The sequence below is a fragment of the Oncorhynchus tshawytscha genome, linkage group LG01 (assembly GCF_018296145.1).
Source record: "Oncorhynchus tshawytscha isolate Ot180627B linkage group LG01, Otsh_v2.0, whole genome shotgun sequence".
NCBI lineage: Eukaryota > Metazoa > Chordata > Actinopteri > Salmoniformes > Salmonidae > Oncorhynchus > Oncorhynchus tshawytscha.
This window is the reverse complement of record NC_056429.1, coordinates 76,102,252-76,116,935: the sequence shown is the minus strand read 5'-3', so window position 1 is coordinate 76,116,935 and position 14,684 is coordinate 76,102,252. Positions and strand designations below refer to the sequence as shown.

Sequence of the window (14,684 nt, the reverse complement as noted above, 5' to 3'; positions counted from 1 at the left end):
ACCCTGTGAATTTCATCTTAACTTATTTTGTAGCCTTATAAACTGCATGCTTTCCCAAGTTGTAGTGGGATAACAACAAACAAATTGTCTATCAACATTTAATAAATTGTACTGACATTCCCTGTTTCCATCAACCCGGTTGTGATTTTAAAAAATATAAAAAATATTATGTGTCAGGTAATTCATCCACATGAAATGGTTGGATGGAAATCTGGTTAGTCACTCAACATTTTAAAGTGGCAATCAGAAGTTGAAACAATAACAAAGCCTTTCCCTGCCCCCGTTTTGGTAAAAAGTTGAAGCATGGGGCTGGAGAAGTGACCACTCTCAAATGAAAAGACCGAGGTTTTGACGCAAGGACTGACCATACATGATATCAAATGATAGTGTTAACCATATTTTGAGGTTATAGAGTGTTTGTTTAAATGTTCTTCGTTTGCAAACATTTGAGTTAAACAAGCTTATATTTTGCATTCTGATTGACTGTTCTTGTCTACTTGCAGTGTTTTAGGTACTGTGTGCACCCTAGGAATAATAGCTGCTACTTCGGCAAAAGCTAATGGCAATACGAATAAACCAATAAAAAGACAACAGTTATTTTTCAAGAATCAAGTGGTACATCATTCATTTTATAAACCCCAAAATGGATGTACAGTGGGGCAAAAAAGTATTTAGTCAGCCACCAATTGTGCAAGTTCTCCCACTTAAAAAGATGAGAGGCCTGTAATTTTCATCATAGGTACACTTCAACTATGACAGACAAAATGAGAAAAAAAATCGAGAAAATCACATTGTAGGATTTTTAATGAATTTATTTTCAAATTATGGTGGAAAATAAGTATTTGGTCACCTACAAACAAGCAAGATTTCTGGCTCTCACAGACCTGTAACTTCTTCTTTAAGAGGCTCCTCTGTCCTCCACTCGTTACCTGTATTAATGGCACCTGTTTGAACTTGTTATCAGTATAAAAGACACCTGTCCACAACCTCAAACAGGCACACTCCAAACTCCACTATGGCCAAGACCAAAGAGCTGTCAAAGGACACCAGAAACAAAATTGTAGACCTGCACCAGGCTGGGAAGACTGAATCTGCAATAGGTAAGCAGCTTGGTTTGAAAAAAATCAACTGTGGGAGCAATTATTAGGGAATGGAAGACATACAAGACCACTGATAATCTCCCTCGATCTGGGGCTCCACGCAAGATCTCACCCCGTGAGGTCAAAATGATCACAAGAACGGTGAGCAAAAATCCCAGAACCACACGGGGGGACCTAGTGAATGACATGCAGAGAGCTGGGACCAAAGTAACAAAGCCTACCATCAGTAACACACTACGCCGCCAGGGACTCAAATCCTGCAGTGCCAGATGTGTCCCCCTGTTTAAGCCAGTACATGTCCAGGCCCGTCTGTTTGCTAGAGAGCATTTGGATGATCCAGAAGAAGATCGGGAGAATGTCACATGGTCAGATGAAACCAAAATATAACTTTTTGGTAAAAACTCAACTCGTCGTGTTTGGAGGACAAAGAATTCTGAGTTGCATCCAAGAACACCATACCTACTGTGAAGCATGGGGGTGGAAACATCATGCTTTGGGGCTGTTTTTCTGCAAAGGGACCAGGACGACTGATCCGTGTAACGGAAAGAATGAATGGGGCCATGTATTGTGAGTGAAAACCTCCTTCCATCAGCAAGGTCATTGAAGATGAAACGTGGCTGGGTCTTTTCAGCATGACAAATGATCCCAAACACACCACCCGGGCAACGAAGGAGTGGCTTCCTAAGAAGCATTTCAAGGTCCAGGAGTGGCCTAGCCAGTCTCCAGATCTCAACCCCATAGAAAATCTTTGGAGGGAGTTGAAAGTCTGTGTTGCCCAGCAACAGCCCCAAAACATCACTGCTCTAGAGATCTGCATGGAGGAATGGGCCAAAATACCAGCAACAGTGTGTGAAAACCTTGTGAAGACTTACATAAAATGTTTGACCTCTGTCATTGCCAACAAAGGGTATATAACAAAGTATTGAGAAACTTTTGTTATTGACCAAATGCTTATTTTCCACCATAATTTGAAAATAAATTCATTTAAAAATCCTACAATGTGATTTTTCTAATTTTGTTTCCTCATATTGTCTGTCATAGTTGAAGTGTACCTATGATGAAAATTACAGGCCTCTCATCTTTTTCAGTGGGAGAACTTGCACAATTGGTGGCTGACAATACTTTTTTCCCCCACTGTACAGTAGCAACTGCAGCTTGCCCCTTTTAATTGGGTTCATAGGTTTCTGGAAAGTGTTTTTTGTTTTATCAATGATACTGTTCCATCACATTTTCAGGATGGGACAAATAGTAGGCCATTGGAAAAAATATGGTTCTCATTTGTTCACACTGAATGCTTTACTAGGTCCATGTCAACTATACACCCAGTCTAATATGTGTGTTTTGTCTTTTTCAGCCATTTTTTCAGCTGCTAAAGCTACGAAAGCTGGGCCTGAGTGACAACGAGATCCAAAGACTTCCTCCAGAAATTGCAAACTTCATGCAGCTGGTAGAACTTGATGTCTCTCGTAATGGTGAGAAGAGAGAACCACTGGTCTTAAACACTGTTGGAAGGATCTTCAACCCCACCAAATAAACTCACATTGATTCAACCACGGGTGCTATGAATGAACAAACATTTTAAAACTGTTGATATTTTGATAACAATCAATCAAATGTATTTTTAAAGCCCTTTTTACATCAGCAGATGTCACAAAGTGCTATAAAGAAACCCAGCCTAGAACCACAAACGGCAAGCAATGCAGATGTAGAAGCACGGTGGCTAGGAAAAACTCCCTAGAAATGCAGGAACCTAGGAAGAAACCTAGACCTTGGATATAAGATGTTATTACTATGATAGGCCTATATGTTAGAAAATGTAGCGAGTAAGTGCTAGACAAGCAATAGAAGTAGCTCAAACCACCAGTCATGCTCAGCACTATCCATCCTCTCGCTTTCACTGTACACATCAAACATATTCTCAGAGCCATAATGGTGTGGTTTCTCTCATAACGTCTGGACTAAAAGGGTTAACATTCCTCAAAGAAAGCTGCCAACACAGAGCTTCCTAGCAGGACCAAATCCAGAATGCTTCCCAGCAGGACCAAATCACATGCAACTCTCCATGTTTGGCGCAACAACCATGATAATTTAGTGGCGATTCAAATTATTTTAAATAGACATAGACCGTTCTCCTTTATGTTTTATCTGTTTACATTGTCTGGATCAGTAGCTTTTAGTGTAATGTCTAGTTGGATGGACTTTCTGAACTATTTTGTAATCTTGATTGAGGGATGTCATAGTTAATGATTTTATAGTTTGGTCAAGAAAGCTTGTCTTCATTTTATGTCCAATGTTTGATACTCGATACCAGTGGTTCCCAAACTTTTTATAGTCCCGTACCCCTTCGAACATTCAACCTCCAGCTGCGTACCCCCTCTAGCACCAGCGTCGGCCGACTCTCAAATGTTTGTTTGCCATCATTGTAAGCCTGCCCACACACACTATATGATACACTCATTCTTACGTTTAATAAATGTGTTTTTTTTCACAACGTGGGAAGTGACAAAGAGCTCTTGTAGGACCAGGGCACAAATAATATCATTCTAATCAATAATTTTGCTCTTTATTTAACCATCTTGCATATAAAACCTTATTTGTTAATTGAAAATTGCGAATAACTCACCACAGGTTAATGAGCAGGGCGTGCTTGAAAGGATGCACATAAATCTGCAATGTTGGGTTGTATTGGAGAGAGTCTGTCTTAAATAATTTTCCACACACAGTTTGTGCCTGTATTTAGTGTTCATGCTAGTGAGGGTTACAAATTCACTCTCACATAGGTACGTGGTTGCAAAGGGCATCAGTGTCTGAATAGCGCGATTTGCCAAGGAAAGATACTCTGAGCGCAGCCCAATCCAGAAATCTGGCAGTGGTTTCTGATTAAATTCAACTTTCACAGAACCACTTGTTGCAATTTTGATGATGCTCTCTTGTTCAGATATCGGTAAGTGGACTGGAGGCAGGGCATAAAAGGGATAACAAATCCAGTTGTTTGTGTCATCTGTTTCAGGAAAGTACAGTGAGGGGGAAAAGTATTTGATCCCCTGCTGATTTTGTACGTTTGCCCACTGACAAAGAAATGATCAGTCTGTAATTTTAATGGTAGATTTATTTGAACAGTGAGAGACTATCAACACAAAAATCCATAAAAACGCATGTCAAAAATGTTATATATTGATTAGCATTTTAATGAGGGAAATATGTATTTGACCCCTCTGCAAAACATGACTTAGTACTTGGTGGCAAAACCCCTGTTGGCAATCAGAGGTCAGATGTTTCTTGTAGTTGGCCACCAGGTTTGCACACATCTCAGGAGGGATTTTGTCCCACTCCTCTTTGCAGATCTTCTCCAAGTCATTAAGGTTTCGAGGGTGACGTTTGGCAACTCGAACCTTCAGCTCCCTCCACAGATTTTCTTTGGGATTAAGGTCTGGAGACTGGCTAGGCCACTCCAGGACCTTAATGTGCTTCTTCTTGAGCCAATCCTTTGTTACATTGGCCGTGTGTTTTGGGTCATTGTCATGCTGGAATACCCATCCACTACCCATTTTCAATACCCTGGCTGAAGGAAGGAGGTTTTCACCCAAGATTTGACGGTACATGGCCCCATCCATCGTCCCTTTTGATGCGGTGAAGTTGTCCTGTCCCCTTAGCAGAAAAACACCCCCAAAGAATAATGTTTCCACCTCCATGTTTGACGGTGGGGATGGTTTCTTGGGGTCAAAGGCAGCATTCCTCCTCCTCCTCCAAACACGGCAAGTTGAGTTGATGCCAAAGCGCTCCATTTTGGTCTCATCTGACCACAACACTTTCACCCAGTTGTCCTCTGAATCATTCAGATGTTCATTGGCAAACTTCAGATGGGCATGTACATGTGCTTTCTTGAGCAGGGGGACCTTGCGGTGCTGCAGGATTTCAGTCCTTCACGACGTAGTGTGTTACCAATTGTTTTCTTGATGACTATGGTCCCGGCTGCCTTGAGATAATTGACAAGATCCTCCTTTGTAGTTCTGGGCTGATTCCTCACCGTTCTCATTATCATTGCAACTCCACGAGGTGAGATCTTGCATGGACCCCAGGACAGGGGAGAGTGACAGTTCTTTTGTGTTTCTTCCATTTGCGAATAATCACACCAACTGTTGTCACCTTCTCACCAAGCTGCTTGGCAATGGTCTTGTAGCCCATTCCAGCCATGTGTAGATCTACAATCTTGTCCCTGACATCCTTGGAGACTTCATTGGTCTTGGCCATGGTGGAGAGTTTGGAATCTGATTGATTGATTGCTTCTGTGGACAGGTGTCTTTTATACAGGTAAGAAACTGAGATTAGGAGCGCTCCCCTTAAGAGTGTGCTCCTAATCTCAGCTCATTACCTGTATGAAAGACACCTGGGAGCCAGAAATCTTTCTGATTGAGAGGGGGTCAAATACTTATTTCCCTCCATTAAAATGCAAATCAATTTATAACATTTTTGACATGCGTTTTTCTGGATATTATAGACTGATCATTTCTTTGTCAGTGGACAAACGTACTAAATCAGCAGGGGATCAAATACTTTTTCCCCCTCACTGTACCTGCGTAATTTTGCACCCAACTCAATCAGGTTTTTACAATTTGACATTGTCCGTAAGCTTGAGTTCATTTGCACACAAAAAAAATCATAGTGATGGAAAGACCTGTGTGTTGTCCTTGTTAATGCAGACAGAGAAGAGCTCCAACTTCTCAATCAAAGCCTCAATTTTGTCCCGCGCATTGAATATACTTGCGGAGAGTCCCTGTAATCCTAGATTGAGATCATTCAGGCGAGAAAAAACATCACCCAGATGCCAGTCGTGTGAGAAACTCGTCATCATGCAAATGGTCAGACAAGAGAAAATTATGGTCAGTACAAAGAACTTTAAACTCGTCTCTATTCAAAAAAAGTGTCAATACTTTGCCCCTTGTTAACCAATGCACTTTTGTATGTTGTAAAAGCATTACATGGTCGTCTGTCAGGCATTCCCTTGGCAGCAAGAGCTTCTCGGTGGATGCTGCAGTGTACCCAAGTGGCGTTGGGAGCAACTGCTTGCACGCTTGTTACCACTCCACTATTTCTCCCTGTCATGGCGTTTGCGCCAGTACAGATACCAACATGAGCAGCAGCTACGTTTGGCTACATACGGACCGTCAGTGGAATTCCTGCAAGAGTAACGGTTGTGATTGGATGATAATTATTTGACTATGCTACCTGTATTTGACATTGTAATGTTATTTCGCTGAACTCTAAATGGTTTAATTTCATTTTTGGCAGTGAAACGAGGCTACTCGGGCGAGGAAAAAAACCTCACCCAAATGCATAGCCACGTTGGAAAATATAAATGGACAGTGTGTGTTGATCAAGATGTACCTAACATGTATTTCTTTTCATCCCCCATATAGACATCATGGAAATTCCAGAGAGCATTTCTAACTGTAAAGCTCTCCAAGTAGCAGACTTTAGTGGAAACCCATTAACAAGGTAACTGATCTTTGAATTCATGTCGGCATAAATGTTTATTAAATGGGAGTGAACAAAACAAACATATCGTAGCAACACAGTAGTGTAGCAGCACTGTAGTAAGTTATATCTTGGAAATTGACAACTAGAGAAGGAGTCGTTCAAAAACAAGCAGAAAACAAGCTATATTGAGAGGAAAATGGCGTAACTTTTATAAAGGTATTTTCAGACAGGATTTCTTTTTTGCTCTAACTGCTGTTCAATGGACCCGTTTTAGTGACAATTTTGTTGATGACATTGAAGAACTACAGTATTAGATCTGTATTTAACAGGTAATTTATACTAATGAATATTGTATGGGACATTTTTTGCTCCAGTTTGCCTGTCAGCTGTCTCATGGTGAGGTCTGTATAGTTTGCATCCTAGTGGAGGCCGTCACAATGCCATATGGTTCAGTTTGGGACTGGCCATGCCCTGGGATGTGCAATTTGCCTACCTAGTAAACAGCCTAGATCTCTCAAACTCAACTCTGGACCTCAAAGCCAGTTCCACTGCATTTTTACATAGTTCCCCTGTAATCAGGGACTCATTTAGACCTGGGACACCAAGTGTGTGCAATGAATTACCAAGTAGAACAGAAAAACCAGTAGGCTCTGGACCTCGTAGGGTAAGAGTTGAGTACCCCTGGCTTTACAGCTACTCAGTCGGGGAAGGGAATATGTAGTGCTCTGACCTGCAGATGATATCATATGGTTAAGCGTTGTTCTTTGGATTGTAATGTGGTACGGCATTACAAACCTTTCACACTCCCACACTGACAGAATCATTGTGTGTCTGAGATTGTCTCTGGGTGACCATGTTAGATAGAAGGGAATCGTGTCATAAAGGCTTAAAACTATACAGTGCATTTGAAATGTATCTATAGTCTAATTGTTATATATAACAATTCAATCAGATTTACATAGCTATTCAGACCCTTTACTCAGTACTTTGTTGAAGCACCTTTGGCAGTGATTACAGCTTAGACTCTTCTTGGGTATGACTCTACAAGCTTGGCACACCTGTATTCGGGGAGTTTCTCCCATTCTTTGCCTGATTGGTGGAGTGCTGCAGAGATGGTTGTTCTTCTGGAAGGTTCTCCCATCTCCATGGTGGAACTCTGTCAGAGTCACCATCAGGTTCTTGGTCACCTCCCTGACCAAGTCCCTTCTCCCCTGATTGTTCAGTTTGGCCAGGCGGCCAGCTCTAGGAAGAGTCTTGGTGGTTCCAAACTTCTTCCATTTAAGAATGGAGGCCACTGTGTTCTTGGTGACCCTTCCCCAGATCTTTGCTTCGACATAATCCTGTCTCGGAGCTCTACGGGCAATTCCTTTGACCTCATGGCATGGTTTTTGCTCTGACATGCTCTCTCAACTGTGGGACCTTTATATAGACAGATGTGTGCCTTTCATGTCCAACTAATTGAATTTACCATAAGTAGAAGGAGAAACATCTCAAGGATGGTCAATAGAAACAGGATGGACCTGAGCTCAATTTCAAATTTCATAGCAAAGTGTCTGAAAATGTATGTAAATGAGGTATTTATAATTTCTAAAAACCTGTTTTCGCTTTGTCGTTATGGGGTATTGTGTGTAGATTACATTACATTTTTAAAAAAAATCCATTTTAGAATAAGGCTGTAACGTAACAAAAAGTGAAGGGGTGTGAATACTTTACAAATGCACTGTCATCAAATGGAAAGAAAAAGTTAGTTTAAACTTTCCTGTCAGAGAGGAAAGTAGTCAGCCTGTATTAGCTTTATAGTATATTTTATAGTATTCGTATTGCCTATATATACAGTTGGATCCATTGATTTTTCAGGAATCTGCCACCATTTATTTCAGCTGCAAAGATTTTGATTTGAATTCCTCTTGTTTTTGCAGATTGCCTGAGAGTTTTCCAGAGCTTCAGAATTTAACATGCCTTTCCATCAATGACATTTCGTTGCAGGCTCTTCCCGAAAACATTGGAAAGTAAGTGCTTCTTTCTGGCATTAAAAAAATAAATAATTTGTTTCATAGTCCTGTCATACAGAAACGTGTTTAATGGTTTGGAATTTAGTTCTCACTTATGTGCTTTTGATGTTCACATGGTCTGTGACTTTGAACATAAAAAGAATGAGTAAGAAATTGTATGCTACTGTCGGTCATTTTTCTTAGTCACAGGTGGTTATGAAACTGCTTCCTGTTTTTAAGTTCTGAACAATGTAATGACATACTGTGACTACAAATTGTCTGTAACTGACATTTTTGGAAGTTGCTGACACTCACACCCTCCTTCAATGGACGTGGTTTGGAGCTGTGTGTGTTTCCATGACGATCTATTTTAATAAATACTGCTATGTTACTGTGTAATATCTTTTGGTAGTTTCATGATGATCCAGGGTATAATTTCATGGTGTTATTTGATTTATGGCATAATAACTTACAACTACCCTTGTATCAGTAAGTTCTGCTTCTTTCCTGTCCCCCTCTATCCCCAGCGACCCTGAAATTTCCTGTGTAATTTCCTCCAGCCTGCCAAGTTTGTTTACGTTTCACTTGCAAAAGAATGCCAGCCCTCTCTCTCTCTTCAAATAACTGAATAATAGATCATACAGTTATCATGCAGTAGACTGTATGTTGACTACAGACAGCAGCTACAGTCATAATCTCTCTTTAGGCTCCTACTAGGATTTATCATCATCAGATGAGGCACTAATATTATATGACGCCTCCAACACTCACCGGCCGTATATCGTTCTGTACTCGTTGACAGGCCCCTTTTGTGTTATGCACAATGCAGCAACAGATTTTGAAGGAACACTTGAAAAAATTGAACTAGTGTAAAACTAAATAGGCCTCTGTTTTGACTTGACATGTTTCTGTAAATTAGGGATTACTGTATGTAGCATAACTTTACATGGTTAATGTAAATATGGTGTTTTGCAGAATGATTCAGCTGTGTTTCTCTCTGTGATAAGTAGGTCTAGATTATAGACTGAGTAATGTTACTTATTGTGCTCGATTAAGTCATATTAAAGCTGTGTTGATCTGAGTTACCATGGTGACCTAGTAAGAGCTCTGTGACAGTTGGTGAAGATGTGAGAAGACAGACCTACTCGTGCATAAATGCACAGTATTAGGCCAGATATTGATTGTTCATCCATTCACTCACTCGCTCGTCTAGCTGTGGAGGGCTGAAATGCTGTCACCCAAATGGTGTAGGCTTAATGGATTTGTAGGGGAAAAAAACTATTTTCTACACCTCTGTTAATCTCTCGTTAATCTCTCGTGGACAGACGCACGTAACATAAATGGTATCGTAGTGTCTGTCAACAGACTGTGGGATGCGACTAAGGAGGAACTTTGTTCCGATGTGCAGTTTTTTTCATCACTGATCATTTGAACAAATCACAGTTCTGCATCTTTCAAAATTTCGAAGGGGATGGGACATTTGACCCATACTTGCCTGTAACTTCAGAGAGGGGAGGGTGGAGCTACCCCTTGACTTTTTCCACGTTACAGCCTTATTCTAAAATTGATTCAACTGTTCTTTCCCCTCATCAATCTACAGACAATACCCCATAATTACAAAGCAAAAACAGCTTTCTTGAAATTTTTGCCGAAAAAAATGAAATTACATTTACATACAGTACCAGTCAAAAGGTTGGAGACACCTACTCATTCAAGGGTTTATTTCTATTTTTACTATTTTCTATATTATAGAATAATAGTGAAGACATAAACTATGAAATAACACATTTTGAATCATGTAGTAACCAAAAACATGTCAGACAAATCAAAATATATTTTAGATATTTGAGATTCTTCAAAGTAGCCACTCTTTGCCTTGATGACAGCTTTGTACACGCTTGGCATTCTCTCAACAAGCTTCATGAGGTAGTCACCTAGAATGCATTTAAATTAACAGGTGTGCCTTGTTAAAAGTGAATTTGTGGAATTTCTTTCCTTTAATGCGTTGGAGCCAATCAGTTGTGTTGTGACAAGGTATACAGAAGATAGACCTATTTGGTAAAATACCAAGTCCATATTATGCCAAGAACAGCTCAAATAAGCAAAGAGAAATGACAGTCCATCATTACTTTAAGACATGAAGGTCAGTCAATCCAGAAAATTTCAAGATCTTTGAAAGTTTCTTCAAGTGCAGTTGCAAAAACCATCAAGCACTCATGAGGACTGCCACATGAAAGGAAGAACCAGAGTTACATCTGCTGCGGAGGATAACTTAATTCGAGTTAACTGCACCTCATATTGCAGCCCAAATAAATGCTTCACAGAGTTCAAGTAACAGAGGAGACTGCTTGAATCAGGCCTTCATGGTTTAATTGCTGCAAATAAACCATGACTAAAGGATATCAATAAGAAAAAGAGACTTGCTTGGGCCAAGAAACACAAGCAATGGACATTAGACTGGTGGAAATGTGTCCTTTGGTCTGATGAGGCCAAATTTGAGATTTTTGGTTCCAACCTCCGTGTCTTTGTGAGACGGAGAGTAGGTGAATGGATGATCTCCGCGTTTGTGGTTGCCACCGTGAAGCAAGGAGGAGGAGGTGTGGGGGGCTTTGCTTGTGACACTGTCAGTGATTTATTTAGAATTCAAGGCACAGTTAACCAGCATGGCTACCACAGCATTCTGCAGTGATATGCCATCCCATCTGGTTTGAGCTTAGTGGGCCTATCATTTGTTTTTCAACAGGACAATGACTCAATACCTCCAGGCTGTGTAAGGGTTATTTGACCAAGAAGGAGAGTGATGGAGTGCTGCATCAGATGACAATGGCTTCCACAATCACCCGACCTCAACCCAATTGAGATGGTTTGGGATGAGTTGGACTGCAGAGTCAAGGAAAAGCAGCCACCAAGTGTCCAGCATATGTGGGAACTCCTTCAAGACTGTTGAAAAAGCCTTCCAGGTGATGCTGGTTGAGAGAATACCAAGAGTGTGCAAAGCTGTCATTAAGGCAAAGGCTGGCTACTTTGAAGATTCTCAAATATATATTTTGATTTGTTCAACGCTTTTTTGGTTACTACATGATTCCATATGTGTTATTTCATAGTTTTGATATCTTCACTATTATTATACAATTTAAAAAATAGTAAAAACATTAATAAAAAACCTTGAATGAGTAGGTGTGTCCAAACTTTTGACTGGTACTGTGTACATGTTTACTTTTTGCCATTTGATTCGCAATAACCCATGATTGATTTTTAGGCTTTAATTTTCCAGTCCACAAGATTTTTAGATTTCTCTGCTCCTCGTTTAACTAATGCAGTTAGGCCTATATTTCACCACTGATGTCCAAGCCATATCTTCTGAGACTGGAAGCAAATATTTGCCTAGTTAAATAAAGGTTAAATTAATAAGAAATATATACCTTGGCAAGAAACGTCTAGTTACAGATTGTGCATAATAATTTATTCTCAGCAGAGCTTCATAGCTCCGCTGCTGCGATTACTAATTACAACTATTTTCCTTTCTTTTGGGAACAAAGACATTACCTCCAAGCCATTATGTGCTCCTAAAAGCCTCAATTCTTGGAATTCATCGACTCTGTCCTAGATGGCTTCAATCAGTAATCCTCATGATTACTGTATTTTCTGTTGTTCGTGATCATTTGGGGACAATAACAAACACCAAATGGCCCTCCCTCTTTTGCCTCTCTCCACAGCCTCTCCAACTTGGTATCACTGGAACTCAGAGAGAATCTGCTGACATATTTACCAGAGTAAGTACTTACCCTGGATAGATACTGTATGTTTCAGGGCAAACAATTAATTGGAGGCAGAAGACAAATAGGCCTGCTTTATTAGTCCATGCAAGATGGAAATTCTTATTTCACTCTGCTCCCAACCCCCCAGACATCAGTGTTCCACAAAGTGTAAGAAGTAACGTCTGTGTGGCTACATTACAAGCATGTAACAAATTTGGTAGACCACAGATGAAGCCTTATGTGTTTCAGATGACGTGTGTGTGTGTGTGTGTGTGTGTGGACTTTAGAGGTGATATAGAATGCAGTGTACCCTCTAAAGAGTTGTTGGTCTATATTCAGCCAATGCGCGACTATTATGTGGCACAACAACAGTCTCCCTATGTGGCCAATACATTTTCACTCGCACATGGTTCAAATTAAACAGCAGTGAAACAGACTGAAAATGAGAAGCAGATACAATATAAATCCGTCACTGTATGATGATTATTTAATTTTTTCAAAGCCTATATGTCATCTTTTAAAAAAACTTTATAACCCCTCTTGTGCATTCCACAGGTCACTATCGCTACTTCACAGACTTGAAGAACTTGACCTAGGGAACAATGAACTTTACAATTTGGTGAGTTTCTGACTTTGCGAATCTCAGTAAAATGTTGATTTCTTGGAATAGCATTCACACAGAAGAAAACAATTTGCATAGCTACGCATGTGTAGAATGGGCAGCCCTCAAATCTCACTGAACACTTTTCTTGTTATGTGAAACATAATTGGGTGTACTGATAGAAATTCCTCCCTCTTATCATCCTGAAGGGGTAGTGTGACAGGGACGTAGAGTTTTTAAGTTATAGTCTGTTACAACATAATGTCAGGTTTGATGTTTATAAAAAGGTAACTCTGAGACGGAGGCACACTCCCTGAGAGAGTGACTGAAACCAGACAAGGCTAGGGAATGACAGTTTACACAGGGTTGAAATTATTCCACAGTCTTGTTTACATTTGCCTCAGTCGTGTATAATTGTCTCTATTTCTCTCTTTCTCTCACACTTTTTTTCTCGGTCTCTGTCTCTCTCGCTCCCTTTTCTCGGTGTCTTTCTCTCTCTCTGTGTCTGTCTCTCTCTTTTGCCTCCAATACTTCCTCCCACACAGCCAGAAACAATAGGATGTCTTGTCAGCTTAAAGGACTTGTGGCTGGATGGAAACCAGTTGGCTGAAATACCTGCAGTAAGATTTTTCTGAGATATTTAGACTAATAATTGTCATTTTTTAAGTGCCTTGATATTATGGGTCTCCCGAGTGGCGCAGCGGTCTAAGGCACTGCATCTCAGTGCAAACGGCGTCACTACAGTCCCTGGTTCGAATCCAGGCTTTATCACTTCCGGCTGTGATTGGGAGTCCCATAGGGGTGCAGCACAATTGGCCCAGCGTCATCCGGGGTAGGCCGTTCTTAGGGCTGCAATCCCATTAACAGGATCGATATGACAACAGCCAGTGAAAGTGCAGGGCTCCAAATTCAAAACCACAAATCTCATAATTAAAATTCCTCAAACATACATGTATTTTATACCGTTTTAAAGATCATCTTGTTGTTAATCCCACCACAGTGTCCGATTTCAAATAGGCTTAATAGCGAAAGCACCACAAACGATTATGTTAGGTCACCACCAAACCAAAGATTGGAGTCACAAAAAGCACAAATAGAGAGAAAATTAATCACTAACCTTTGATGATCTTCATCAGATGACACTCATAGGACTTCATGTTACACAATATATGTATGTTTTGTTTGATAAAGTTCATATTTATTTAAGTTTACATTGGCACGTTACATTCAGTAGTTCCAAAAACATCCAGTGATTTTGCATAGCCACATCAATTTGACAGAAATAATTATCATAAAGTTGATGAAAATACAAGTGTTAGACATGGAATTATAGATATACCTCGCCTTACTGCAACCGCTGTGTCAGATTTCAAAAAAGCTGTACGGAAAAAGCAAACCATGCAATAATCTGAGAACGGCGCTCAGAAAAAAATACAATTATCCGCCATGTTGGAGTCAGAAATCAGAAATAACATTATAAATATTCCCTTACCTTTGATCTTCATCAGAATACACTCCCAGGAATCCTAGATCCACAATACATTTTTAATTTGTTCGATAATGTCCATTATGTCCAAGTAGCTACTTTTGTTAGGGCGTTTTGTACACAAATCCAAATGCTTGTGCAGGTCCAGCCGAACGTCGGACGAAAAGTTCAAAAAGTTATATTGCAGGTCGTAGAAACATTTCAAACTAAGTATAGAATCAATCTTTAGGATGTTTTTATCATAAATCTTCAATAACGTTCCAACCAGAG

At 40.1% G+C, this 14,684-nt stretch overlaps 1 protein-coding gene across 3 annotated transcripts in view; it reads left to right on the top strand.

Annotated features, from left to right (window-relative positions):
- LOC112256896 (leucine-rich repeat-containing protein 1) overlaps window positions 1–14,684 on the top strand; it is a 75,832-nt gene that overhangs the window by 32,927 nt on the left and 28,221 nt on the right. For 2 of the 3 annotated variants that reach the window (XM_024430473.2, XM_024430455.2), the window contains exons 2-7: window positions 2,455–2,572; window positions 6,518–6,596; window positions 8,498–8,587; window positions 12,286–12,342; window positions 12,883–12,946; window positions 13,474–13,548. In XM_024430473.2, the coding sequence (XP_024286241.1) occupies window positions 2,455–2,572; window positions 6,518–6,596; window positions 8,498–8,587; window positions 12,286–12,342; window positions 12,883–12,946; window positions 13,474–13,548 (483 nt within the window). The remainder of the gene's footprint in view (window positions 1–2,454; window positions 2,573–6,517; window positions 6,597–8,497; window positions 8,588–12,285; window positions 12,343–12,882; window positions 12,947–13,473; window positions 13,549–14,684) is intronic. The other variant, XM_024430463.2, reaches the window with a different exon arrangement.